Consider the following 24,311-nt stretch of genomic DNA (forward strand, 5'->3'; position numbering starts at 1 on the left):
ATTCTTGTGGTGGAGGAAACTGAATTATAAAAAGCATTAAAATAAATGAATCTGTTCGTTTTCGTCTCTTTCTTTCAAATGCAGGGTGTGATCTTCTCCACGCATACATTTCCACTTCAAAATAACACCCTATTTCCATTATTTGTCCACGTAAATTAGGTTAAATCACAAGTTTAGTCTATCGGAACTTAAGTTCATGTTTTGTCTATCAAAACTTAGGTTCATAGATTCCATGATGCTATTATTGTCTTTAACGTTCTAAACCTTTAATTAATTTTATGCCCAATTTTAAATTTTGGTCAAATTAATTATAGTTTTATTTTTTTTGAATTTAAAGTTCGAATCAATTATTAATGAGGCGGAAGAACTTTAGTTGAGCTGGAAATTGAAGTATAAAGGGACATGTAAACTGCTCTCCAGCTGTACAATTGATCATTTAGAGTAAAGCAAAGTTAGCTTAAACTAAGATTGAATAAAGTGTATTCATAATCTATTCACTATGCCAACTCTCGATCAATGATTACTGGTGGCTTAGTGTAAGATAACATAATATAATTTTGACAACAACATCCAAGATGATCACCAAGAACCCATCCGACCAAACCTCCCATCTGTCGATTGGACTCCACGTGGCATCTGAACTGGGTTTCCATGTAGCCCTTGCTGCTGGAGGTCGCCATGAGGACGGAGCTGTTGGTCCACCTGTCCGTTTAAGATGGATGAGAACAATGACATCTCCTGTTCTCCATTTTGATCGCTTTTTTTAGCCTAGTTTTGATTACTAACAACTAGATTATAATATGAATACCAACTATTCATATCCAGACGTGGAGAGTAGTGAAGATAAAAAAAAACAGATTTTGTAATGGCTCAAGCCCACCGCTAACAGATTGTGTTGAACTTGGACTGTTACAGGAATCCACAATCATACTTGATTTTGTTACCCGAGTAAGTTCTATGCAGCCTTAATGTATAAAGGTATTCGATTTCATATTGTTTGAATGGTGGTGGTTTTTAAAACGAAAAAGGTACACTGCCAAATAAAAACAAAGGAAAGAGAATAAGAGTTGGGATCTGAAGCCTAGAGAACCGTTCGTTGAAGATATATATATTTCCCGAAGGCAACTTCTTAAGTGCATAAATAGACAAGACGTGGAGGTTAGGTTTATCTATTGTTTCAGCTTAAACAGGCAGCAACAAAAGCCCGTGATAGATATTATTTTCGTGGCAAAATCAGAGCTTTTGAGAGAAGATGGTGGGGATAGATATGTAGAGTAAATAAGATCATGTTAAAAAGGGAAAAACATCTACTATGTGTCTCTTAAAAACTTATGCATCATTCACATTTCATGAATAAGCATTAGTTCAACAACTGAGACCCTCCTCCTACCTTCCCAAATAGAGCCCAAGACAAGCAACACAACCTCTCTCATTTCCCTTTGTGGCATAAGCAGTTTTGTTGAAGTTACACCACCCCTGAAGGCAGGCGTAGAACAAGCTGTCCACCGACGAGGCTGCAACCAGAAGGTGGTGTTATATTAAGCTTGTCAGGGAGTTGTCTAGAAAAATTAAGATTCCAAAACCAATACACATGCTATTACCCACCTCTTGACATAATAATAGCAGAAATCTGCAAGAATGAAAGTCTGAACAATCTCTGATAGAAGAACCATGGATGGCCATAATCCATAACCCAATGCTGTTAACAAACGTCCACGAGTATCCAAGACCTGAAACAATCAAAGAAACACATGGATGCCAGCTATTAAATAAAAAACGTGAAGATGTATTAATCAAAGTATAAGATGAATCTCGGGTTAAACTAACTAACCTGTAGGACCCAATGGGCACAACTCAAGAACCTCGCAACTCCCAAGGCAAATACATAATGTGCGGTAAATGGCTCAACAATCTAGGCAACAGAATAAACAGAGAAAACTAGTAATCGAAGGCTTTTGAGAAGTATTAGAGAGGAAAACATGGGGATAATTATTTCAGAACAAGGCAACCTGCAGAACACAGTCTACAATATTAGATTTGGTGAAGGAGTTTTCCATACCTTGGTATTTTGCATGACCCGGAGCTGAGGTAGTACTGAAACAGCTTCAAGATAAACACAAAATGCCCAGGCTATTCTATTTATTATGTTATGCACAGTAGTTGGATGGATCACAAAAGATAGAACAGCACAAGGTATCACCTAAATCAAGAAATAAGAAGAATAAATTGGTTACACAACCTGAAAATTCCAAAACTAAATTTCTCAAATAATGATTTTGAATCATAAACAGATTAAGTAATGCTCCCTATCCAAATATTCAAACATTCTGTTATATAGTTCATGACCATATTGAACATTACCACTTTTAGTTCCAATCTGCCAGCGTTAGATCTGAATAATTGAAAGGTGCAAAAATGCACATTGAGTCGTTCATCCAGCCAAAAGGAATTTACTCTTGCAGAGCTAATTTAGATGGAGTCAACTTTTGTTAAAGTAAAATAATGGACATCTAACGTGAATATGAAGTGAACTTGATTATGATGATGAATATGCCAATGTACATTCATCCAGCCAAAAATGAAGGGGGGAAAAAAGTCAAACTTTCTCCTCAAATCTTAGCCAACATATTTCACATTAATTAAAGCATTAATTAGAATCTCAAGGTGCAACTTTAAGTTGCATTTCATCCAATTGAAGGACAGAGCGGTGGCACGTTGCCTTCCAAGAAAACTCAAATAACAAGCATCAAGTTTATCAAATATCATTAATGTTTGGTTATCCAATAGCAGAACAGTTCTCAGGTCTCACACATCGCCAACTTTCGAGAAAGCTCAAACAATATTAGGTAGAAAGGTCAATGTTGATCAAATCATGGGTTTAAACTCAACCTCCACAAAGCATATTCCATATTTTTGAGTTCATGTTTGCAAGTACGAATAACTGATCCAGGAATTAATTTCCAAGACATAAGTACGCAGGAAACTCACCACATAGTAAATAGGGAAATTATCTTTGTCGTCCATGTAGCTGGATCTAAGCTTAAATCGAATCATATAAATAACCCAGAGCGTCGTTACCAAAGTAGCGGAATCCAGTAGAGTATGTATATCATATTCCATGACAAAACTGCAATAGAGTCTAACAGCTAGAAAAATTGCTGTTAGCTCCTGCGATTTTAGTGAAAGTCCTGCAAAGATGATGACGACAAGAACCATTACAAACAAGACCAGTCATAAACATGGTGAGACCCACAAAAATGTAAATAAGAAATGAAATAGATTAGAACGAGGAGACCAAAAAAAATCTAAAATTCCATTTGTCAATGGTATCCCCAGAGAAAAAGAAATCATTCAAACCTTCCAAACAAGAAGACCACACTCAATTTGCAAGATTCGATGAACAGCTAAGACGAATTTAACGAAACAACTGTTTTTTACTTGAAAGAAAAAACAAACAACGATGGGGGCTGCGTAATACGATAAATGACAACAAAATTCAAAGATGAAACCCAAATGCACAAAACCCTAAGGCCAATTCTGCATTTCAAAAGGATCAACAAAAGAGTCAAACGACGATGAATGAACCAAAATAGACAAAATTGAACGGTTCATACCTGCGCAGGTCCTCTCCTTCATGAGTTTGTAAATGAGGACGGAGATTCCGATGGCGTGAACTGCCTCTGCGGCGACGAAAAGATTGTCGTGATCATGAACAACAAAGCGCAAGAAAACAAGAGCAGCCATTCCAGAGACGACGGCCAAAAAGGCCTTGATCTTGGGGGGTTGCCGGCGAACCCATGTGGCGATGGCCTGAATGGGCCTCTTGGTTGCCTTCATTACGAGGTTCACTGCGTTCTCTCTGTGTACGCGCGGCGAAGGGGGGTAGAAGAGAATAGCGTTGTGTTCTGCGCCTTTGGGATTGAGGATGGAATGGAGGATTGATTATAGATCCGAAAAGTAGACCCAAGATCCGTCTCATGGCCCATCAGGATCCGTCTCATTTCGTGTGACCACGTGTGATTTTGGTGAGCTGCATTTGATTGTGGTTGCCCCTTTAAAAAGTTAGGTCACTGGTTTTTCTTTTTTCCTTTTTAATTTTAATTCCATTACAGATTAGTTTTTATACTTTTATTACTTTATAATTTATCATTTAATATTTTTATTAAAATCATTCTAAATAGGCCCATGTTATTTTATAGGGAGCCCATTGGGCTTCACCATCTTCACGGGAAATGGCCCAAAAGGACCGTTTGAGTTCCAATCTAATTTGGGTTTTGAATAGGCCCATGTTATTTTACAGGGAGCCCATTGGGCTTCATCATCTTCTGGGAAATGGCCCAATAAGTCAGATTCAGTTCCAGTATATTTTGGTTTCGAATAGGCCCATATAAGTTTATCAGGAGCCCATTGGGCTTCTCCATCTTCACGGGAAATGCCAAAAAATCAGTTTCAGTTCCATTCTAATTTGGGTTTTGAATAGGCCCATGTTAGCCCCATTTTTTAATTTGAGAAAATGATCCCTCAACAAAGGAATTGCACGAAATAATTATTAAAAATTCCGACTTTGATATTCAAATTGAATCAATAAAACATAAGAAATATTTCAATCGAGTAATAATGTAGTAGGATCAAAATGAAGAGAACAATTGCTGATTTCACTAAAGTTGTAGGGGTAATTCTATAATTTTTTTTTTTTATTGAATTATGATCCTTCCCAAGAGCAAAAAGAATCTACTAATTATCCATAAATTTCAATATGGGATAAAGAGTTGTTGGTAAAAAATCGAATATTGAAAAGTAATAAGAATTAGAGTTGTTAAGTTTTTTATCATCTTGGCGTCGAGTTATTTTTCCGCAGGACCTCCCCTATAGTATTGTCACCGCAGTAGAGTTTAACCACCAAGTTTGGGATGGATTGGTGTGGTTCCTCTACGCCTAGGACACCAGAATATCGAACCATGAACGAAGAAAGGCATGAGAGAAAAACATATTGTCTAGTGATTGTGAGACCCCAATTCTTGACTGGAGAGGAAACCAAAGGCCTCGGCCCTTCTATCCAATTTTCGATCGAGAAAATTTGTAAATGAATTATATATTTAGATACCATATGAGTCAATAATTGATCATAATTTTTATAATCAATCTACTTTTAGATTAACTCATGCGATAGGATCAAGATACTTTGATTTTTTGAAAACATGATCGAGGAAAGGGATGCTTTGATGTCAACAAAAGAAGCCCAAGTTCATCACTGATGGTTCTAGAACCGCTAAACCCACGTTACATGCAATAGTACCTAGAATTACTACTGGAAAAATATATAGAAGATCATTGGGCCAGAAACACGTCTAATGTGTCAGAAAGGAAATGGTTAGTATAGCTCAATTAGTAGAGTAGAGGACTCAAAATCTTCCTATTACCGGTTCAAATCTGCTATGAAAATAAATAAAGATAATTTGTTGTTTCATCGAGATCAAATTGCAATTGCGATGTCATTTTCTTGTTCCCGAATGAACTTCTTCAATTCTTTTAGGTTTATGCTCTACTCCCGAGTAAAGATATGCCAGATTTGGATTTGCACATATAGGACAAATGCCATTGGGCTTCACCATCTTCTGGTAAATTACCCAATAAGTTAGATTCAGTTCCAATATAATTTGGTTTTGAATAGGCCCATGTTATTTTATCGGGAGCCCATTGGGCTTCAATATCTTCACGGGAAATGGCCCAATAAGTTAGATTCAGTTCCATTATAATTTGGGTTTTAAATAGGCCCATGTTATTTTACAGGGAGCCCATTGGGCTTCACCATCTTCACGGGAAATGGTCCACTAAGTTAGTTTCAGTTCCAATATAATTTGAGTTTTGAATAGGCCCATGTTATTATAAGGAAGCCCATTGGGCTTCACCATCTTTACGGGACATGGCTCAAAAAGGTCCGTTTCATTTCCAATTAATTTGGGTTTTGAATAGGCCCATGTTATTTTATACGGAGCCCATTGGGCTTTACCATCTTCACGAGAAATGGCCCAACAAGTCAGATTCAGTTCCAATATAATTTGGTTTGGAATAGGCCGTGTTATTTTATAGGGAGCACATTGGGCTTCTCCATCTTCACGGGAAATGGCCCAATAAGTGAGATTTAGTTCCATTATAATTTGGGTTTTCAATAGGCCCATGTTATTTTACATGGAGCCCATTGGGCTACAACATCTTCACGGCAAATGGCCCAAAAGTCAGTTTTAGTGCCAATCTAATTTGGGTTTTGAATAGGCCCATGTTATTTATGGGAGCCCATTGGGCTTCAACATCTTCACGGGAAATGCCCAATAATTCAGATTTATTTTATAGGGCCTATTAGGCTTCTCCATTTTCACGTGAGATGGTCTAATAAGTCAGTTTCAGTTTCAATCTAATTTGGGTTTTAAATAGGCCCATGTTATTTTATCGGGAGCCCATTGGGCTTCTCCATATTCACGGGAAATGGCCCAAAAAACCAGTTTCAGTTCCATTTTTATTTGGATTTTGAATAGGCCCACGTTATTTGACAGGAAGCCCATTGGGCTTAAACATCTTCTGGGAAATGGCCCAATAAGTCCGATTCAGTTCCAATATAATTTGGTTTTGAATAGGCCCATGTTATTGTATCGGGAGCCCAATGGGCTTCAACGTCTTCACGGGAACTGGCTCAATAAGTCAGATTCAATTTTATTATAATTTGGGTTTTGAATAGGCCCATGTTATTTTACAGGGAGCCCATTGGGCTTCACCATCTTCACGGGAAGTGGCCCAATAAGTTAGTTTCAGCGCCGATATAATTTGGTTTGAATAGGCTCATTTTATTTTAAGGGAGCCCATTGGGCTTCACCATCTTTACGGGACATGGCCCAAAAGGTCAGTTTCAGTTCCAATCTATTTTGGGTTTTGAATTGGCCCATGTTATTTTATATGGAGCCCATTGGGCTTTTCCATCTTCACGGGAAATGTCCCAACAAGTCAGATTCAGTTCCAATATAATTTGGTTTGGAATAGGCCCAAGGTATTTTATGGGGAGCCCATTGGGCTTCTCCATCTTCACTGGAAATGGCTCAATAAGTGAGATTCAGTTCCATTATAATTTGGGTTTTCAATAGGCCCATGTTCTTTTCTAGGGAGCCTATTGGGCTTCTCCATTTTCACGGGAGATGGCCCAATAAGTCAGTTTCAGTTTCAATCTAATTTGGGTTTTTAATAGGCCCATCTTATTTTAAGGGAGCCCATTGGGCTTCAACATCTTCACGGGAAATGGCCTAATAATTCAGATTTATTTTATAGGGAGGCTATTGGGCTTCTCCATTTTCACGGGAGATGGCCCAATAAGTCAGTTTCAGTTCCAATTTAATTTGGGTTTTAATAGGCCCATGTTATTTTATAGGGCGTCTTTCAAGAAACATTCCTTTTCCCTTCCGAATTCAATTTTCAAGTTCTCATTTTTCAACCATTCGTCCCAAAAGTCGACCGTTGCCAATCTTCATTCAACGGTCATTTTGTTCTTCATCGAACATTGTCACTTGTTTTCTTGTTTCCTGTTCAGTGGATCGGAATGGGAAAGAGCAATGGATCACAAGTTTCGAATGAACGACGAAATTGGGGCAAAATCTTCAATGCTCTTACCCAAATGCTACAGACCCAGCAAAATCAGCTCGAAACACTCGTCAAGGAGCGAAAACTTCTTGAAGATCGTGTTAAAATGCAGCACGAACGATGGGTCGCTGATATTCGTCTTTACGACGACCATATCTCTCAGGTGATTTGTTTTACCTCTGCGATTTTGTGGATTTTTCAGTTTAATTATGGATTTGGAACTTTCCCCTCTCCTCTGAATTCTAGGGTTTCTAATGAACTTCGGAAATTTTTTCTTGTGCAGATGAAGAACGATTTGTTTGTGCAAGATATGGAACGCGCACTTCAAGCTTCGAAATCAGATCTGCTCACTGGATTGAAGCAGATGGAGGTCTATCTCTACCGACTGAAAATAGGTTTTTGTTTTCTTCCCCCCTTAAATCTTTTCAAGTCATGAATAATCAATTAGCATTCGAAGAGGGAAATTCATGATGCCTCATAGGGTAGGCATTCTTACATAATATGTCACGTTCGGCAATGTTCCTTTCCCTCGGGTCTTTACTTCATTTTCGAGCACTCTTGTTTACACTAGTACGATAGCGATAAAGTTACGGTGACAATGATTCGGCCATTGAATGGGGAGTGGGGTTCATTTTCACGATACGAATTGTTGGGAGAGGAGTCCCACGTCAGCTAATTAAGGGGTTGATCATGGTTTATAATTAAAGAGAACATCGCCATTGGTATGAAGCCTTTTGGGGAAACCAAAAGCAAAGTCATGAGAGTTTATGCTCAAAGTGGACAATATCATATCATTGTGGAGAGTCGTGGTTCCTAACATCGTATCAAGGTCATGCTCTTAATTTAGCCATGTCAATAGAATCCTCAAATGTCGAACAAAGAAGTTGTGAGTCTCGAAAGTGTAGTCAATAATGACTCTCAAGTGTCGAATAAAAAGTGTGCTTTGTTCGAGGGCTCCAGAGAAAAGAGTCGAGCCTTGATTAAGGGGAGACTGTTTGAGGTCTCCATAGGACTTAGGGGAGACTCTATGGTGTACTTTGTTCGAGGGGAGGATTGTTGAGGATTGTTGGGAAAGGTGTCCCACATCAACTAATTAAGGGGTTGATCATGGGACACCTTTATTACTATTGTGAGAGTCGTGATTCCTAGCAGATTGGATTATGATTTATAATAGCTTCATAAATTTTTGTTGATATGTGTTTTACTATAGGACTAAGATGATGTAAATCTTGATATGCTTGGCAAAATTGGGACTCTCTGATCTGACAAATACTGTACTGGCTTATGTTTACCAAATGCAGAACATTCAGAAGCTGAGTTGGACGATTTCAAATCTTTTTTTGATGATCTCCTCTATCATAAAAACTCCAGTCCACAAGTAAGTATGATTCCTGGAATTCTGCATGATTTTGGTTAGGTATCAGGACATGTTCTAATCTTCTGGCTCTGGCTGCAGGAAACTTCTTTGAGAAGTTCATCAGAAACAGGCGTGGCAAAGGGCAGAATAGAAGGTGTTTTGTTGTCAGCATATGGAAATACTGATGAAGAAAGACGTTCTAAGGCATTGGAAGGTGAAGTAAAGAGGTTGAGGAGTGAGTACGAAAAACTTGCCTCAGAAAAGAGGTCTGAGGTGACTGCGCTAGTAACTGAGAAGAAATTCTTATGGAACCAATATAATATTATGGAAAATGATTGCACAAGAAAATTGAAGAGCAAGCAGTCAGAACTTGAACTTGCAAACCAAAAGATAGAGAAACTTCTAGCCTCATTGGAAGAATTACAAAGTTCAAGCAACGAGAAGGATGGCATTATTGCAATGTTACAAACCCAAGTGGGGAAGATGGAAACTGACTCGAGTAAACTAAAACACGAAATTTCCCGACTCTCCCGTGACTTAGAACTGCAAAGGAAGTCTTTTAATGCTAATGCTACACCCGTGCTGAACCCATGCAACAAGGCAGGAACTAAGGCATTTGGCTCGGGAGGTAAAAACGGCACAAAGAACAGAAGTAACGTCATTGTCAACAAAGTCATGCTTTCGGCGCAACCTTCTCATTCAGTAAGTATACTATGATAATATGTGTTCTGATTTCGAACATTTTTACTATTTATGGTTGATTTTTCGAGTTTAAATCGTGTATCGTGGATAAGTCGATTTAGGCTGTAGTTTAGTTTAGAATTCTGAAACTGAAGCACATATTCAACTTTTTGCGGTGGTCAGGGAAACCAAAAGAGAAGAAGAGGTGATGCTAATTCAGATCCTGAGACTCCAAGGTTGTTTACCTCTAATTTCAAAGTACCCAAACTGAAGAATGAAATCAAGTTGTAGATTGCCTAGAATGTTTGTGGCCTCAATTGGGTTTGGCTCTTGATTGTTGTATTTTCTTTCAGCTGTGTGTTAATATTAGTGTATTATTGTTGTACCTGAAAATATTAGTGTCACCCATTACTTATCCAATGTAATCTATCTGATTTAGAATTTAGAAATCTCTGTTTCAGGAGGCTTTTGACGCAGAATTGTAAAGATATTGTGGGGATATCGACAATATATTTTACATCAAAGTACTTGTTACTATCCTATGCTATTCTATGATGCATCTATGTCATAGTTAAGATGCAGGTGACCACTTGGAGAGGAATTAACGGCGGTTCCACAGCAATATCAGCAGCAGAAACAGCAACACCGCTGCGCCCCAAGGTGAGGTCTTTTCGGCCTCCTGAGCTGACCCGTTCTTGGTTCTCATGGCAGTCGACCCAACCGAACCAGACACAAGAAGGGAATTTGCAATAAAGATGAGCAAAAATGGCAAAGCTAGTAGGGAGAGCTTGAAGTCGAATGCCATCTCCTGGGACTGCAACGAAAGCAAAAGAAGGACGACGCCGAGAAAGGCGAGAAGAGGCATAGGCGGGAGAGACATGGAAGCCATTGTTCTCTCTGCCCATCCATACTTCCACTCTGGAACTCTTTCTNCCTCTGCCCAACTCATGGTGTCTTCAGGTTACAACCTTTTCTCTTACTGTTTTGGTGTAACAATCTGCAAAACAAACACAGAATGCTTCTTTATAAGTAAATTCCCAACCGACCTCTTTCCTTAACCAGAGACCTTGGAAGATTTGATATGATATGTTTCAGACAGCTATGGATAAAATATGATAAGGCGGCGGTTAGGTCTGTTTTGTTGTCTTGTTCTTTTGCATTCAGAAATGGGCACTTGGAGGCCATGCAATGGACCTTAGAAAATCCCACAGGGATGATCATATCTATCATTTTTTGGCTATGATCATTTATTTACCATTAACACAAAGAAAAAACCTATTTTGTCCGTTTGTATAAGTTTTATACTTTCAATTTTTTTCTTAACAGGTCTCTAAAATCGACATGCATAAGCTTACCATTAATAGATATTATCCGCTTCGGTCTGTATTGTCGATTTTGGCTCGTTATGTATCATTGTTAGCTTTACGATTTTAAAACGCGTCTATTAAGAAGAGGTTCACACACCTTTATAAAGGAATGTTTCGTTCCAATCCACTCATATGAACCTACCGTTTTCATTAGTTAGGAGTTAGATTTAGTTTTGATTTGATTTAATTTTAATTTTATTTGTTTAATACATGATGTATCTAGATAGCATTCTTGCTCTTCATAATACGATCTTCTCATTAACCATTCAATCATTCACTCTTTTCACTAACCATTGGTAATCGGTGTCTGAGTCTAATACCATTTGTTATAGCCCAAACCCACCGCAAGTAAATATTGTTCGCTTTGATCCATTACATATCACCGTCATCTTCATGATTTTAAAATGCATCTATTAGCGAGAGAAGATTTCTACACCCAAAATCAAAAATAAAAGTGGTTTATTTCGAGGGTAAAACGTTTATTTTATAATTTAAATATATTTATAATTTAGTTGTTAAAAAAAAAAGAAAACATATATAATTGGCTGGTCCAAACTAAGTCTCCAGTAGGGCGCTAATTCCCCCAAAATCAAAGTCGGATACCCCGCAGGATTTGAAATAGTTTTCCCGTCTTGTTTTCATCCGAAATTTTGAAAACTCATCACTTTCCTATCGTTCTTCTAAGTCCCAACCCCAGAAGAGTGAGAATCCACCAGTACTCTTCGCCCAAACTGCTTCAGTTGGTAGAATGTCTTCCGAGGATCAAAAGCTGATTAAGAAAACCAAAGTGGAGGTAGACGATGCGGACGACGGAATAAGCCTGGGTACCCTTTTGCAAGAAAAAAGGAAGAAACTCCTAAATGTGGGTCCTAAATCTATCTCAAAGCCGAAGAAGGAAGAAGTTCAGGGAGAAGATGGAGTGGGAAAATCCCCAAATATAAATTGTAGGTCTGCTTCTAAGGGCACCAAGGTTAAAAAAGAAGAGCGTTTCAACTCTGTTGATGATGATTTTGACGAGAAGCCAGCCAAAAAGAGCTCTGCAGCAAAACGTGATATGGTTCGTATATCTTTCTGTGTTCTATGCTCCGATTTTCTTCAACTGTTTCGATTAATGAGCGACTGAAAGTAGAGTAATCGATTTAGGACAATGTAAGGGAGTAGAATATCCCTGGTGGTTGTAAGAAATGTGTTACTCTAGCGTGGAAGCTACAAGGTTTTTAGTGCAGAATTTTGGGTTCTTAATGTGATAATCTCTTCTTCATATACACTGAAAGCTGTTAACATATGTGTTTTCTGAATGGGCTGGGGAGATAGGAACTGAAGAAGAAGAAGAAAGTGAACGAGGAGAAGAGCAAAAGCGCCAAGGGGGAGCTGGAGAGCCAGAAAAAAGAGAAGAAGGAGAAGAAGGTATATGATTTGCCCGGTCAGAAGCGAGATCCCCCAGAAGAGGTATTAAAGAATGATTTGATAGGTATCAGTTTTATGTTTGGGAGTTCTTTAGCTGATGATCTTCATTTGCTCTTGGTTATTCAGAGAGACCCGCTGAGGATCTTTTACGAAACGCTCCACAAGCAAGTTCCCCACAGTGAAATGGCAGAGTTTTGGTAAGAAAACTGCTCTAATTGTTATTTCTTTAGTATTATCAAGAGTAGTTTTGATACCTTGAAGACGTTATGTTAACAAAGATGTTTATGTATGGGCTAAGTTTTCTGAGAACTCTCTAGTAGAACGTGTTTACTGGTTTCCATTTTCATGCCGATGGCTAGTCAGTATGGAACATAACTAGTTGTGTTCATGTTACTTCATGCCATGAACACAACTAGTTACATTGGAGAAACTCATATGTCGAATTCCGCGTTTGATTCAGATGGTTGAATGATGTCTGTTATGTTGCCCGACATAAGATCTTTAACATTCTGTATACTGCAAAGTAGACACTCAGGAGACGTTTATCAACAGGGATTTAGCAGTGTTAGAATGGAGGAGTGACTAATTCAGGAGATGTTTATTGTTTGTACATAACCATCTCATAAATGGGGAAGTGCACAAACGTGTTAGACAGGAATAAAGACTAGATTAAGATGCCATAAGCATGACACAACTCAATGTGCAGTCTGCAGTCCATTCTACCTCATCCTCCTTGGAAGTTTTCTTGTGGTGTTCTGCATGAACTGAGAACAACTAGAAAAGTGGGGCAATTACTCTCTAATTTGCTATTTCATTTGTTACATCTTTAATGAGTCCACGATCTCCCTGCATTTATACTTTGCAGCATCTGATCATCTTGTGTATGTGAGATTCCACATTGGTTGGAGAGAAGAACGAATCATTCCTTTATAAGGGTGTGAAAACCTCTCCCTAGTAGACAATTTGCTAGCGGTGAGCTTCGACTATTACAAATGGTACCAAAATTAGACATGAGGGCTTGGGCTATTACTAATGGTACCAGAATTAGACAGGAGACATAGTGCCTGTGAGGACGCTGGGCCCTCAAGAAGTGTGGATTGTGAGATCCCATATTGGTTGGAGGAGAGAACGAAACATTCCTTATAAAGGTGTGAAAACCTTCCACTAGGCGGAGTGTCAGTGAGGACGTTGGGCCCTCAATGAGGTTGGATTTTGAGATTCCACATTGGTTGTAGAGTAGAACAAAGCATTCTTTATAAGAGTGTGGAAACCTTTCCCTAGTAGACTAAAACCTTGAGGGAAGTCCAAAAGGGAAAGTCCAAAGAGGACAATATCTGCTAGCGGTGAGTTTGAGTTGTTACTATGTACGAGCATAAGTTAATCATGTTTCAAATTTTCGTTTTCTAAAAGGTAGTAATGGAATGAGATTGAGTTTGTTGTTCATCACTACTTAATATTGTGGAGTTTGGTCTGCAGGATGATGGAGTCTGGTTTACTATCCAAAGAAGAAGCAAAGAAAGTTTTTGACAAGAAGCAGAAGAAGGCACCACTGCAAAAGTTGAGTTCCCCAGGGAAGACTGTGACTGCAGTAAAGAGCGTCACGAAGACCACCATTGTCAAGAAAACTGTCCAATCTCCTCCAGTTTCTTCAAATAAGAAGACGATGACAGTGGGCTCCAAAGTTGTGGCAAAACAGTCAACGAAGCGCAATTTGAAAGACGAAAGCTCCGAAGATGAATCAGACGATGACTTCATAATCAGTCGAAGCATGAAAAAGAAACCAAGAGCAGCCTAATTCAGGTGTAAATGGACAAATCCTTCTATTCAGAAACTGATTTAAATCTCTGATTAGTTGTTCCAAAACATTGCATCAATGTTATAATGAGATTGATACTCCTTTGGTCGTTTCTCCCTTGTGTGCGATGTGCTCATGTTTATGCTATTTCAGTTCTTTTGACTTAAATTTTCAAGCCTGAAAGACAGTGAGAGATCAAAAATCATTTTAACAAATTTAAAATTAGTCCCGACCACAGGCAAGCTTGTCTAACTCCATTGATGCATGCTGAATTATTGATATTGAAATGTTTTAAAAACGAAGGGACAAAATTCATGAAGACCTTATTTTGAAACCACTCTCAATTAAGTCCGATCCTACAAAGAGAGCATTTTAAGCAACACGCATAATTGGTCAGTTGATTTTGTTCTGTTCAACAGAAAAAAAATGTAATACAACAATCATGGTCAGCCCCGTTGAGGGTCGGTTGAGGGTCAGTCTTTTGTTTCTGGATTCGACTTTTATAACAGATACGGATTCTCTATATTTGAAAGCTCATATCCGGTTCTTGATAAAATGTACCTTCGAATCATCCTCATTGAGGAGAGAGACAGCCCCAAAGAGGTGACAAAAATCAATCTAAAAATGCCAAGATTTAAAAGTACTCAACAAACCAACTATACATAACTGGTATTGGACTGTTACATGTTAGGGCAGATTGACCAGAGTTTTCATAATCCAATCATTGAAGTTGAGCCTCGTTGCAATACCTCTTGAAGCTCAAAGCCTCATCAGCCAGAAACTCGCTGTTAAAATCGAACCAAACGGTATTAACCCGATTGATAAGTGAATGTATATGCAAATGAGAAAATGAGAGATAGATAAACAACTTACAAAACCCGCTCAGCCATTTGCAATGGCTCCCACCTAGGACTCCAAGGATAGTCGGTGATAAGCTGCGACTTTATGGGTGCACCTTGAGAGTTGAAATGCTGAACAATATATGGACATAATTAGAAAAAGAGGGTACTAAACCAATAATCCAAGAAGGGATCTTTATAAAACCTAGTAGGCCCATCAAATATTGATAAAAATAAGAAGCCATCTTAATGATGCCAGTCCGATTCACAATGAACAGAAACATCCTTGGAAACTAGAGTTATACAGATTGCACCTATCATGTCATTTAATCACTTCAAGACATGCGTCCTCATAAAAATTGATTAACCAAATATTCCCTATTAACATATTTACGATCATTAGTCACAATGTACAGATTTTTTAGAAAAATACAAATGATAACGGAGTCCAAATAAAGGAGAGTTTGGACGACCACAGGAGCATGTTGATGAAAAACATAGAAGCATATATTCATGGCCTTTGTCATATGTACTAGTAAGCAAAGTTGGAATGCACAAGAATTTCAAGATTAAAGACAAATTTACATTACCTGAGAACTTTGCAGCACAAGAGAGGGTTGTTTCTTTGGAAATTGGGTTGACATGAGGAAATGGACCTAGCATTAACAAAAAATTCCCAGAAAAACAAGGGAAAGGAAAATAAATTCCTATGTTGTCTCTTATTATATATATATATATAAAAAAAAAAAAAAAAAAAAAAAAAAAAAAAAAAAAAAAAAAAAAAAAAAAAAAACAAACTCAACTATTTTGTCAATCAATAAACATTAACTGCATTCCATGCCCCATCTTACCAGATCAATACACACTATCGTTGTTTAATTTAAAACCAAAAGAATTTTTAAAGCATTTACCACCGATCCAGTATCCTTAGTGCGATCAGCAAATCATTAACCATCAAGAGATTTGCAAGTCTAGCATACCTTCTGTTCCAAATTATTATACATATGATATCAAAAGAAAGATTTGTGTGAAACTGTGTCACGAAAATGTCTCATAGAAACTGGACGGAATAGAGAAACCATTTGAAAGGATAAATAGTTGCAAAATGTTTTGGCTATCATCCAATTCAATGAGATAACGCATTTCTTCAGCAAAAAAATAAAAAGTAGAAATCAGTTAGCAAGGTCAATATTTGACCTACGCATAGTCAAAATAATCAAATTTGACATCATGAACTGGTCAAACATTCATCTTCGGTTGTGGGTCTCAGTGGTGTATTTTATGCGGAAGGGCATTGGAAGAATTAGATTATGTTTTATGGAGATGCCACTTTGTTGTAAAGATTTGAGGACATTTCTCAGTGGTGAGAGCTAATAATCCAAGTACGGGTTGTTGGGGTATGTCAGAGTTTGTCAGTTTCTCAAGCAGACGTTCATTCCTTCAAGAATGTAGAAAGGTGTTGTAAGGAAGTTTAGAGTGAGTGTCGCTTTCTTTAATGCCTATGTTTGGATGTTCTCTACAAATTTTATTCTCTTTCTTTTCCCCTTTTATAAAATTATTCACTGTTTTGTTTTTGTTGTTAGGGATCCTTTATTTCGGGCTTCTCTCTGAAAAATGAAAATTTGAAGGCTATCTTTGTCAGCACTGGACCCCAGAATATTGTACCAAATATTTTGGGTGGTGATCATCTAGTCAATATTATGCTATCTGAAGATCTACAGACCAGGGTGCTAATCCTAACATCCGCAGATTTTGAAAACATGATCGTGAGTTAAAGAAACCTATCAATCGCCAGAATTAACTAACCATTACGTGAACAATATTCTTTTTCATAGTAAATAATCGAAAAAAAAATCCACATAGTGATGGGATACTACATATTAAGGATAGTGAAGCCAATACCAGGAATGTGAACACGCCGGAGGCAGCGATAACTGTAGCCGTTCGACAGAACACCTAAAAAAAAAAAAAAAATCATATCATCAGTAAAATTTGACGACCCCCCACCACTTAAATTAAGAATTGGATGATGATTTTCAACAAATGAAGACGACGGATGTAAATAAATTTGTAAGAATCCCACCGGATCAGCTTCTAGAGGCCTTCCAAAGAAAGAGTTCAACGCCTCTATAAAACGTCTCCTAACATTGATCAACGAAACTGCATCCAGTACCTTCATCAGAATGATAAAAGTACAAAATTTCAACTTTAGGCAACTTCCAAAACTAAAGACCAAGTTAATCAACCCAGAGAGTTAAAAAAAAAAAAAAATCTAACCAACCTGTTTCTCAAGACTCTCTTCTAGATGGGGAAGATATTCAGCCATGCACCTTGAAGCCAGTTAAAAAAAAAAAATGATATCAATTTTACCATGTAATCTTGACCGCTGCAGAAATAGAAATGAGATACAAGAGAGAGAGTATCCTACATTCCATCTATCCATGAAGGAAGTTTGATGTCCTCGATGGATAATAGAGCCTTCAACTCAGACGTGGAGACCAATTTCAGACGAGGTGCAGCAGGAGTAGACGCATATTTTCTCACCACAGGATATAAAACCTATAAACAATGATGAGAATGGGAAATAATAGAGGAACAGGAAAACCAGAAGTTCAGAAAGGAAACCTGCAAAAATATCTTCTGTGGGTGCCTCCATGGGCATCCAGGTATCATCTTATTAATATTAATGTCTACTAATGGCACTGCAAATTTGACATCCTCTGGCTATACTAAAATTCAAAGGCATAGAAGCCACACATATGAGAATAAAGAGAATAGAATTCTCAGTATCAGCTCTTTACTATTCAAGGAAAGTACAACCACATACTTTAAAATACTACCTTCTCAACACCTGAACTCAAATGCATTTCAATTCCCTGCAGAAAGGTAGTTTTGGTTAAGTTACCATTGAAAATAAAAGAACCTTAAGGAAAGAACACAGATATCTGTATAAGGAGCAGCTTGCCCAACTAAAGGAATACATGGTTATAAGCAAAAAAAAAAAAAACATTATAGGGATGGTTTAACTTCTACACTACTATAATTCAAGCATGAAAAATCTGGAATAATTAACTAGCAGCAGTTCTCTCATTCAGTTTCCAAGCATGAAAACTAAATTATAAAGTTTTATACATTTCTACAGGCATCCAGCAAGAATGTATTATCAAGAAACCAAGTCCAATACCCGACCCCTTAAATTCCTAAACTCATGCAATTGATTATCAAAACAGAGTTAGGACAGTGTAATAAACATATAATGAAGAACGTTACCTCCCTAGATAACATAGTACAGAGTTCAAACTTCAATCTTTCATCCTCAACTCCTTCAACCCGTTTCCTTTGGTATGATGCATATCGATCCCTTAAAAAAAGTAAAGTTGCCTTTGAATTCAAGCTGAATTATACCCAAAACATTAGAAACAGAAGAAGGCTCAATCAAAGGAAAGCCCTGAAGAACCTCAGTTCTTGAAGGAGGCTAGTGAGCCGAGATGGATCTTTGCTGTTCCAGTCACGTAGACTGTTTTGTAAGGAATCATGATATCCTTCTCCTTCATCAACCTTACTTGTGAATGGATGGAAATTTTCATCTTCTGGTCCAAACACAATATCAGGTGCAGAAAATGGCGATTCAGCATCATACATGATGTCCCCTACAACAGGTAACAGCTATCAAACAGCTAGGTACGGTGAATCTGTCAACCATTTACAGGGAAAGAGAAAAGAATTGAAAGGATATTATGATAACAACAATGGAAAACAGGTCTTACATTTGACGAATTCAAGGCAGTAAGGTATGACTAAGGTGAACCTATCGATGATTCCAGGGTAGTGTCTACTGCCAGACCACATGTTCTCAATCTGAATATCAAAACAGTAAGAATAAGTGATCTGTTCAAAAAACCGTTCGCTTTCTATCGCCATATTATAGCGACACTAAATACTATCATCGGGGTGGGAAAATGGAGGGAAAAAAGAAAGAAAGAACTCCAAATATCATCCATTTCCGATCAAGGAAGAGATAGTAAGCGGAAATGTTTGTTATCCCTGAATTTTCAAGGAAGAGATAGTAAGCGGAAATGTTTACCATTAAGGGGAGAGGAAAGTGATTGCGCAGGTAATTGATTTGAGCAGCAATGAGAGGAGGTACAGTATCGGAAGACATGGCCTTAGCAGCTAAGCTAAACAATGAAATTACTCGGTTTATCGCCGGCAATCGATCTGGAGAGCCACTCAGCTGAAACAGCAATGAACACCTTCCGAATCAGCGCAGGAAAATCACACCACAACCCTCTTACCGCGAAGAGGCCTCTATTTTCGATCCACGAACAGCTCAAAATTCTTGACCGCTGCCTTCTTCCACGACTTTACCGAACCACAAATCTAGACTGCGACTTTAGTAAATTCAAGTCTCAAAATGGGCCAATGGGCTCGATTGCCGAGCTTGGGCCTTTTACTGAAGTCTCACGTTATGGGTCCATGAGGAGAAATTCTGGCCCAAAAAAGCAGGGGCAAAATCGTCAATGGGTAGCGGAGGAGGAAACCCTAAAATGACTTGCCCATTCTCCTTTAAATAGTACACAGCTTCTTCACTCTTTTCTCCAACTCTCTCTTTCGATTTTAGGGCACTAAGCTGCGCTCTCTGCACGATGACTCCTCTCGTCCGCTTCTCGTTTAGATGGTTTCTTGTTCATGTAATGGCGTTTGTTTGTCTGTGCTTAATTTAGAACCAGATGATGACTTTGGATTCAAATTCTCACGACGGTCGTCTGAGACGACGCTTTACGTGTCGATATTGATGCAATGATCCATTTCTTCTGATGGTCTAGTTTTTATTCTTTACCTCTGAGAAAATTCTCTTTTATAGAACGCCTTTTTCTCCTGCAAACGAATTCTGATTCTGATTTCTTTTTCTGAATGCGTTTTCAATATGCGTTTTCTATGCGATGAAGGCTATTCTGTTGCTTTTCTGATTGGTGCAAGCATAGTGATGATAATTCAAACCTGTCCGATCAATTTAATGACTGGAATAACAACCTCCTACTCATACTGAATGCTTGCCTATTTTAAAGCTACGCCTTCTAATGTTTACTCATTTTAGATCTCATTTTCCGTGATTTGGTCGTTTTTGTTTTCCTGTTTTTGATTTTTTATTCCGTTTGTCTCTTTCGTTTTTCAGATTTTTTTTTTTGTTTACTATGGCACCATGAGGATTCACTTGTATTCAGCATGAGATTCAAGGATCAGTGAATTTGAAGCACATATTATAAAGTCCTTTTCATTCTGAGTGCCCTAATTTAAGCAGCTTAACAAGTCCTTTTCCTTTTCCTTCAGTGTGTCCTTTCATCCTGAGTTCTTACTAATCTGGCAGCTTAATAAACTTTTCGTGTTTATTCTGACTGTAAAATTCTTTCGTTCTTTATACGATCAATTTTAAATTCTTTCTTCGATTTCCAAATGATTTATAGGTATACTAGATAAAAATTACAATGATATTACCATGATTTCCAAATTTTGTCCAATGATGTATCGATCGTTAATAATTCCACTAAAGTGATCTAAATATGTTTGCCATTTATATATTTTGAAAGTTACTGTCTAAATTGTTTCCCTTGTATGATTAGTTGTCCTATCAGTGCCACATACACCTCAAATCCATTCTTTGAGTGAAAAAAACATGCGACGTTGGTCGGTCAAAATGAGATTATAAGTTGCTGTTAAAATTTATCGCTGTTTATCACTCTCTTTGGAATGTAAATGTAGTAACGCGGCTTGACAAATTGACCATCGTGCGACATTGGAAAGAGGCACTATCATGGTATGTGCATTAGATATATTAAACTTAGGGTTAACAGAAATGATGTATCTAATGAACTACTGTATCCTAACCGGAAGGCACAAAGATATGCGATCTTTTGCGTGATATGAACTACCTCTATCCTTTTTACATTGATTCCCAACTTCATGTTCCCATTCGAGTGACTGTTCGAAACCCGCCCGTATAGATAAACAGGATATTCTCCCTATTATAACCTTCTTTTTAACCTACTTTAATGCAGCTCCAAATCTGTCTAATCGGCAAGCGTTTAGTGGTAGGTAAGGTATCTCTTATTTTATTTTCAGCTCATTAATCACTATTATATCAATGGTACGTTTTGCATCCCAACCAGACCCACTTTGTTAACATAACTCTTTCCCTATGCATTATATAATTGATCACCATTGAGCTTCTCACATGTCCTTTCTCACAGTTTGTTGATTGATCTTCCATTAATTTCCAGTTCTTCGAGATCAACTAAATATTCAGCAACCGGGAAAGTTTTCGAAACAAATTTTGGCAGTATTTTCTCCTCCGGACAGTTGGAAGAGTTGACAAACGAGTAAAAGTAGTCCTTAGCAGGTACAGAAGAAATGATGCCACTGACAACTCACACGGCAGTAAAGAAGCTAGTCGATCAAAATCAGGATCTACACCAAGAAGCTCAGAAAGAGAGTAAATTGACGTTCATCTTTCTTCTTTGTCATTCTTTCCATCTTTTGCAGTGCTCACTGCTCTTTATTTACGTTTCTCTGCTTTATTGTCCAGACGACCTCGGGTGTAATCACCAATGTTGGCAACCAATAACCCACCCCACAATGTCGTTTTGGTCCATTGCAATCCTATGACCATCAGCTATCCTCCGGCACAGTTCTCTATTGGTTACTGTAAATCCCTAAGACGTAAAATCACTGATTCTAATTGCTGTTTCTTCGGTTGCTGAGAAACTATACGGAAGGAATCTAAAATGTAGGAAGACATATTTCTTTAACCAACCTACATGCTATACTTCACACGCTATTACTAGATCTACCAACTATCAAGTCGAATCAGGCGATCAAAATCTTACGACGTTACAAGCCGCACAGTCTACGACGGATTTAAATTGACATTATTCTGCTCAAACAATGACCGAGCAGATATATAACTGCTACAATTACATAGAGCGAAAATATCAACGAATATTAGTCTGAGAAACAATCATACATCTGACGCAATGAACTGACCTCCAATTGAAGTTGATCCTGGACTACTTAACGAACAACACAAAGATAGAGAGAGTGATTACGACGGATTAGGACATAGTTCGACTAAAACAATGACAGAGATACAACTGCAAACGATTACATAGAGCGAAATTATCGGCAACAAATAGTTTCAGAAACAAGCATTCATTAGTGGCAGTGAACTGACCTCTGAAGTTGAACTTTTCTCCATTGGAGCAAATTCATAGTCGTGAGAATCACTCCCCAATCTATTTGCACACGGAGAACTGGATAATGAATTGGGATCGTCGTTTAGTGATTATGAAAAGGGTGTTTTGGTTTAAGAAGCATTGGACCTATCGACATCCTAATTCCAACTGTTTCCTCGTCTTCAAATTCTCCAAATGCCTAAAACTCCCTGCTTTTGGCGGGAAATTTACCGCTCCCAAAGCCGTGGACAGATGCACGTCAACCAGGTGCCATATGGTTCGGGCTCTCCGGCAATGGCCCATCTTGCACTGCGGTTGCACCCTAGCTACATTATTTTGTCTCCTTATAATGATGTCTGCGATGCAATAATGGTTGTGAAGGTGGTGCTTATAAGCTTGAATTTTGTGGTTAGTCGTATCCACTTCCCCGGGTGGTGCTTATAAGCTTCAAATTCGGTTGTTAGTATTGGGCACATCTGTAGGAATGGCTTTTAGTAGTGGGGGAATTTGTTATAGAGGCCATAACTAGAAGGGAGGGGTCAAGAAGATGAACGCTGAGGGCGAGGTTTTGGCCTATTGATGATGCATCTGGAAAGCATAATTGAAAGTGGTGATATTGTTTAAAACCCCCTCTTGGCCTTTTCTGCATCACCCCATTCCAATTAAAGGTTGCATAAGCCAACAAAAGTTTTGCATTTAGTATTCAATTTCTGGTCTATGATGGAAGATTCGTGTTGAAATGACGCCATTTCTTTGAGTGGTATTTCGAAGCAGATAGAACAATGATAGAAGCTGACGCAGGCTCCCACGTCAATCACACGAACCTAGACCTCTTTCAATTTTTCATGTCACAAACTTCAATATTTTCGGCCTATGCAGCCCTCTTGACAGGAAATCCGCCGCCTACAGTTAACTCCATCTGGACAAATGGGTAAGTGAAGTCTGAACATAATGACTTTTGTTGGAATTTAATAAAAGATTTAACCGACTCAAGTAGATATTGTTTTTTTTTATTCTAAAAAATTTATTTTCGAATTTTTACTGGGAGTATTTTATTTCTCTCTCCAACTATCTCACAACCTACCTCTTTAGTGATATCTTATTCGGATACCATTTGTAATAATAGTTTTATTCCACCGCTAGTAGATCTTGTCCGTTTTTTACCTGTTATATATCACCGTCAGTCTTATAATTTTTAAAACACGTATGATATTCATTGTGAGATCTCACCTCCTTTCAATTGAGGTAAAACGTGAGCTCACAAGTTAAACTCTCTTATTCGGTCAACAACTAGAGTGTTTGAATCTTGTCGGCCCAAAGTGAAATTAACTATTAGCCAATCGATGCATTTTAGAATGGGGAAAATGCTGTAAATGACACGATGTTTTGTACGGACAGGCTGATATTTGGTAATTGCCCCACAAAAATGAAAGCGTATTTAGATATGTCTCTTTCCTTTTAATACAGAGCAAGCCAGCTGTTGAACAGCTTATCTATAATAAGCTCATAATATTACTTAATTTCTTATAGTGGTCCTCCCTATACAAATAATTAAATAAAATTCTTTGCAGATAAAGGATTAATATCTCAAAAAAGAAAAAAGCATGGACAATATTTGTGCTGTCTATTTCCTTCGACTTTCCTCTGCCGCCTCTGATTCAGCTTCTTCTTCGATACATCTACTGCCCGCGCACTTTCAACGTTAAACTCCGACAAAATTTGAATAATAATTATATAAAAAAAAACAATTTTTAAAGTTTGACGTGGATTTTAATATCGTGACTAGGCATTGAAAATTGGAACGTTTCCCGCTGATTGAGAGGATTAAATTGCTTGATAATAAAAAAAAATGTCAATTTTGGTAAGCAAATTGAAGAGACAAACGGCAAAGTCCCAGGTGGCCAGCTACGTGGAACCATAGTCAACGGATCCACCAATTAAATTCATTTTCTTAATTACGGTCTACGAAGTTGGACTAGTTTGAAATTTGTGGTATGAAAACAGTAAAACCAG

At 37.9% G+C, this 24,311-nt stretch overlaps 4 protein-coding genes, 1 long non-coding RNA gene and 2 other non-coding genes across 9 annotated transcripts; 4 read left to right on the forward strand and 3 right to left on the reverse strand.

Moving 5' to 3' along the window:
• Positions 1 to 1,240: 1,240 nt before the first annotated feature.
• LOC111481008 (putative ER lumen protein-retaining receptor C28H8.4) lies at positions 1,241 to 3,959 on the reverse strand. Its single transcript, XM_023126272.1, has 6 exons — positions 3,615 to 3,959; positions 2,989 to 3,188; positions 2,060 to 2,200; positions 1,832 to 1,912; positions 1,606 to 1,730; positions 1,241 to 1,514 (listed from the first exon to the last, which is right to left on the reverse strand). The coding sequence occupies exons 1-6, from the start codon at positions 3,835 to 3,837 to the stop codon at positions 1,466 to 1,468; spliced, it is 819 nt and encodes a 272-aa protein (XP_022982040.1). The 5' UTR covers positions 3,838 to 3,959; the 3' UTR covers positions 1,241 to 1,465.
• A 3,459-nt stretch (positions 3,960 to 7,418) lies between these two features.
• On the forward strand, positions 7,419 to 10,801 carry LOC111481094. Of its 2 annotated transcripts, XM_023126427.1 has the most exons (6): positions 7,419 to 7,786; positions 7,907 to 8,018; positions 8,925 to 9,001; positions 9,080 to 9,228; positions 9,262 to 9,682; positions 9,845 to 10,801. In XM_023126427.1, the coding sequence occupies exons 1-6, from the start codon at positions 7,583 to 7,585 to the stop codon at positions 9,950 to 9,952; spliced, it is 1,071 nt and encodes a 356-aa protein (XP_022982195.1). In that variant the 5' UTR covers positions 7,419 to 7,582; the 3' UTR covers positions 9,953 to 10,801. The 2 variants fall into 2 exon arrangements, with proteins under 2 accessions (XP_022982195.1, XP_022982194.1); XM_023126426.1 differs by having other exon boundaries at positions 9,080 to 9,682.
• Positions 10,802 to 11,599: 798 nt separating this feature from the next.
• Positions 11,600 to 14,343, forward strand: LOC111481191 (protein PXR1-like). The gene is made up of 4 exons (XM_023126556.1): positions 11,600 to 12,085; positions 12,343 to 12,477; positions 12,562 to 12,632; positions 13,912 to 14,343. The coding sequence occupies exons 1-4, from the start codon at positions 11,777 to 11,779 to the stop codon at positions 14,228 to 14,230; spliced, it is 834 nt and encodes a 277-aa protein (XP_022982324.1). The 5' UTR covers positions 11,600 to 11,776; the 3' UTR covers positions 14,231 to 14,343.
• Positions 14,344 to 14,600: 257 nt separating this feature from the next.
• LOC111480831 (BRISC and BRCA1-A complex member 2-like) lies at positions 14,601 to 19,421 on the reverse strand. 2 transcript variants are annotated; one of them, XM_023126021.1, is made up of 13 exons: positions 19,154 to 19,421; positions 18,837 to 18,927; positions 18,527 to 18,719; positions 18,340 to 18,430; positions 17,910 to 17,945; positions 17,695 to 17,793; positions 17,498 to 17,628; positions 17,351 to 17,399; positions 17,153 to 17,242; positions 16,972 to 17,025; positions 15,660 to 15,725; positions 15,104 to 15,201; positions 14,620 to 15,015 (listed from the first exon to the last, which is right to left on the reverse strand). In XM_023126021.1, the coding sequence occupies exons 1-13, from the start codon at positions 19,229 to 19,231 to the stop codon at positions 14,952 to 14,954; spliced, it is 1,140 nt and encodes a 379-aa protein (XP_022981789.1). In that variant the 5' UTR covers positions 19,232 to 19,421; the 3' UTR covers positions 14,620 to 14,951. The 2 variants fall into 2 exon arrangements, with proteins under 2 accessions (XP_022981790.1, XP_022981789.1); XM_023126022.1 differs by lacking the exon at positions 18,837 to 18,927 and having other exon boundaries at positions 14,601 to 15,015; positions 18,527 to 18,775; positions 19,154 to 19,237.
• A 371-nt stretch (positions 19,422 to 19,792) lies between these two features.
• Positions 19,793 to 19,892, forward strand: LOC111481333. The gene has a single exon (XR_002718047.1). It is a non-coding gene; the product is annotated as a small nucleolar RNA Z161/Z228 (small nucleolar RNA).
• A 156-nt stretch (positions 19,893 to 20,048) lies between these two features.
• LOC111481326 lies at positions 20,049 to 20,119 on the forward strand. Its single transcript, XR_002718040.1, has one exon. It is a non-coding gene; the product is annotated as a small nucleolar RNA Z105 (small nucleolar RNA).
• A 1,905-nt stretch (positions 20,120 to 22,024) lies between these two features.
• LOC111480832 lies at positions 22,025 to 23,253 on the reverse strand. The gene is made up of 2 exons (XR_002717931.1): positions 22,298 to 23,253; positions 22,025 to 22,217 (listed from the first exon to the last, which is right to left on the reverse strand). It is a non-coding gene; the product is annotated as an uncharacterized LOC111480832 (long non-coding RNA).
• Between the last annotated feature and the right edge of the window lie 1,058 nt (positions 23,254 to 24,311).

This window comes from Cucurbita maxima, unplaced genomic scaffold (genome assembly GCF_002738345.1).
Source record: "Cucurbita maxima cultivar Rimu unplaced genomic scaffold, Cmax_1.0 Cma_Scf00006, whole genome shotgun sequence".
Classification (NCBI taxonomy): domain Eukaryota; kingdom Viridiplantae; phylum Streptophyta; class Magnoliopsida; order Cucurbitales; family Cucurbitaceae; genus Cucurbita; species Cucurbita maxima.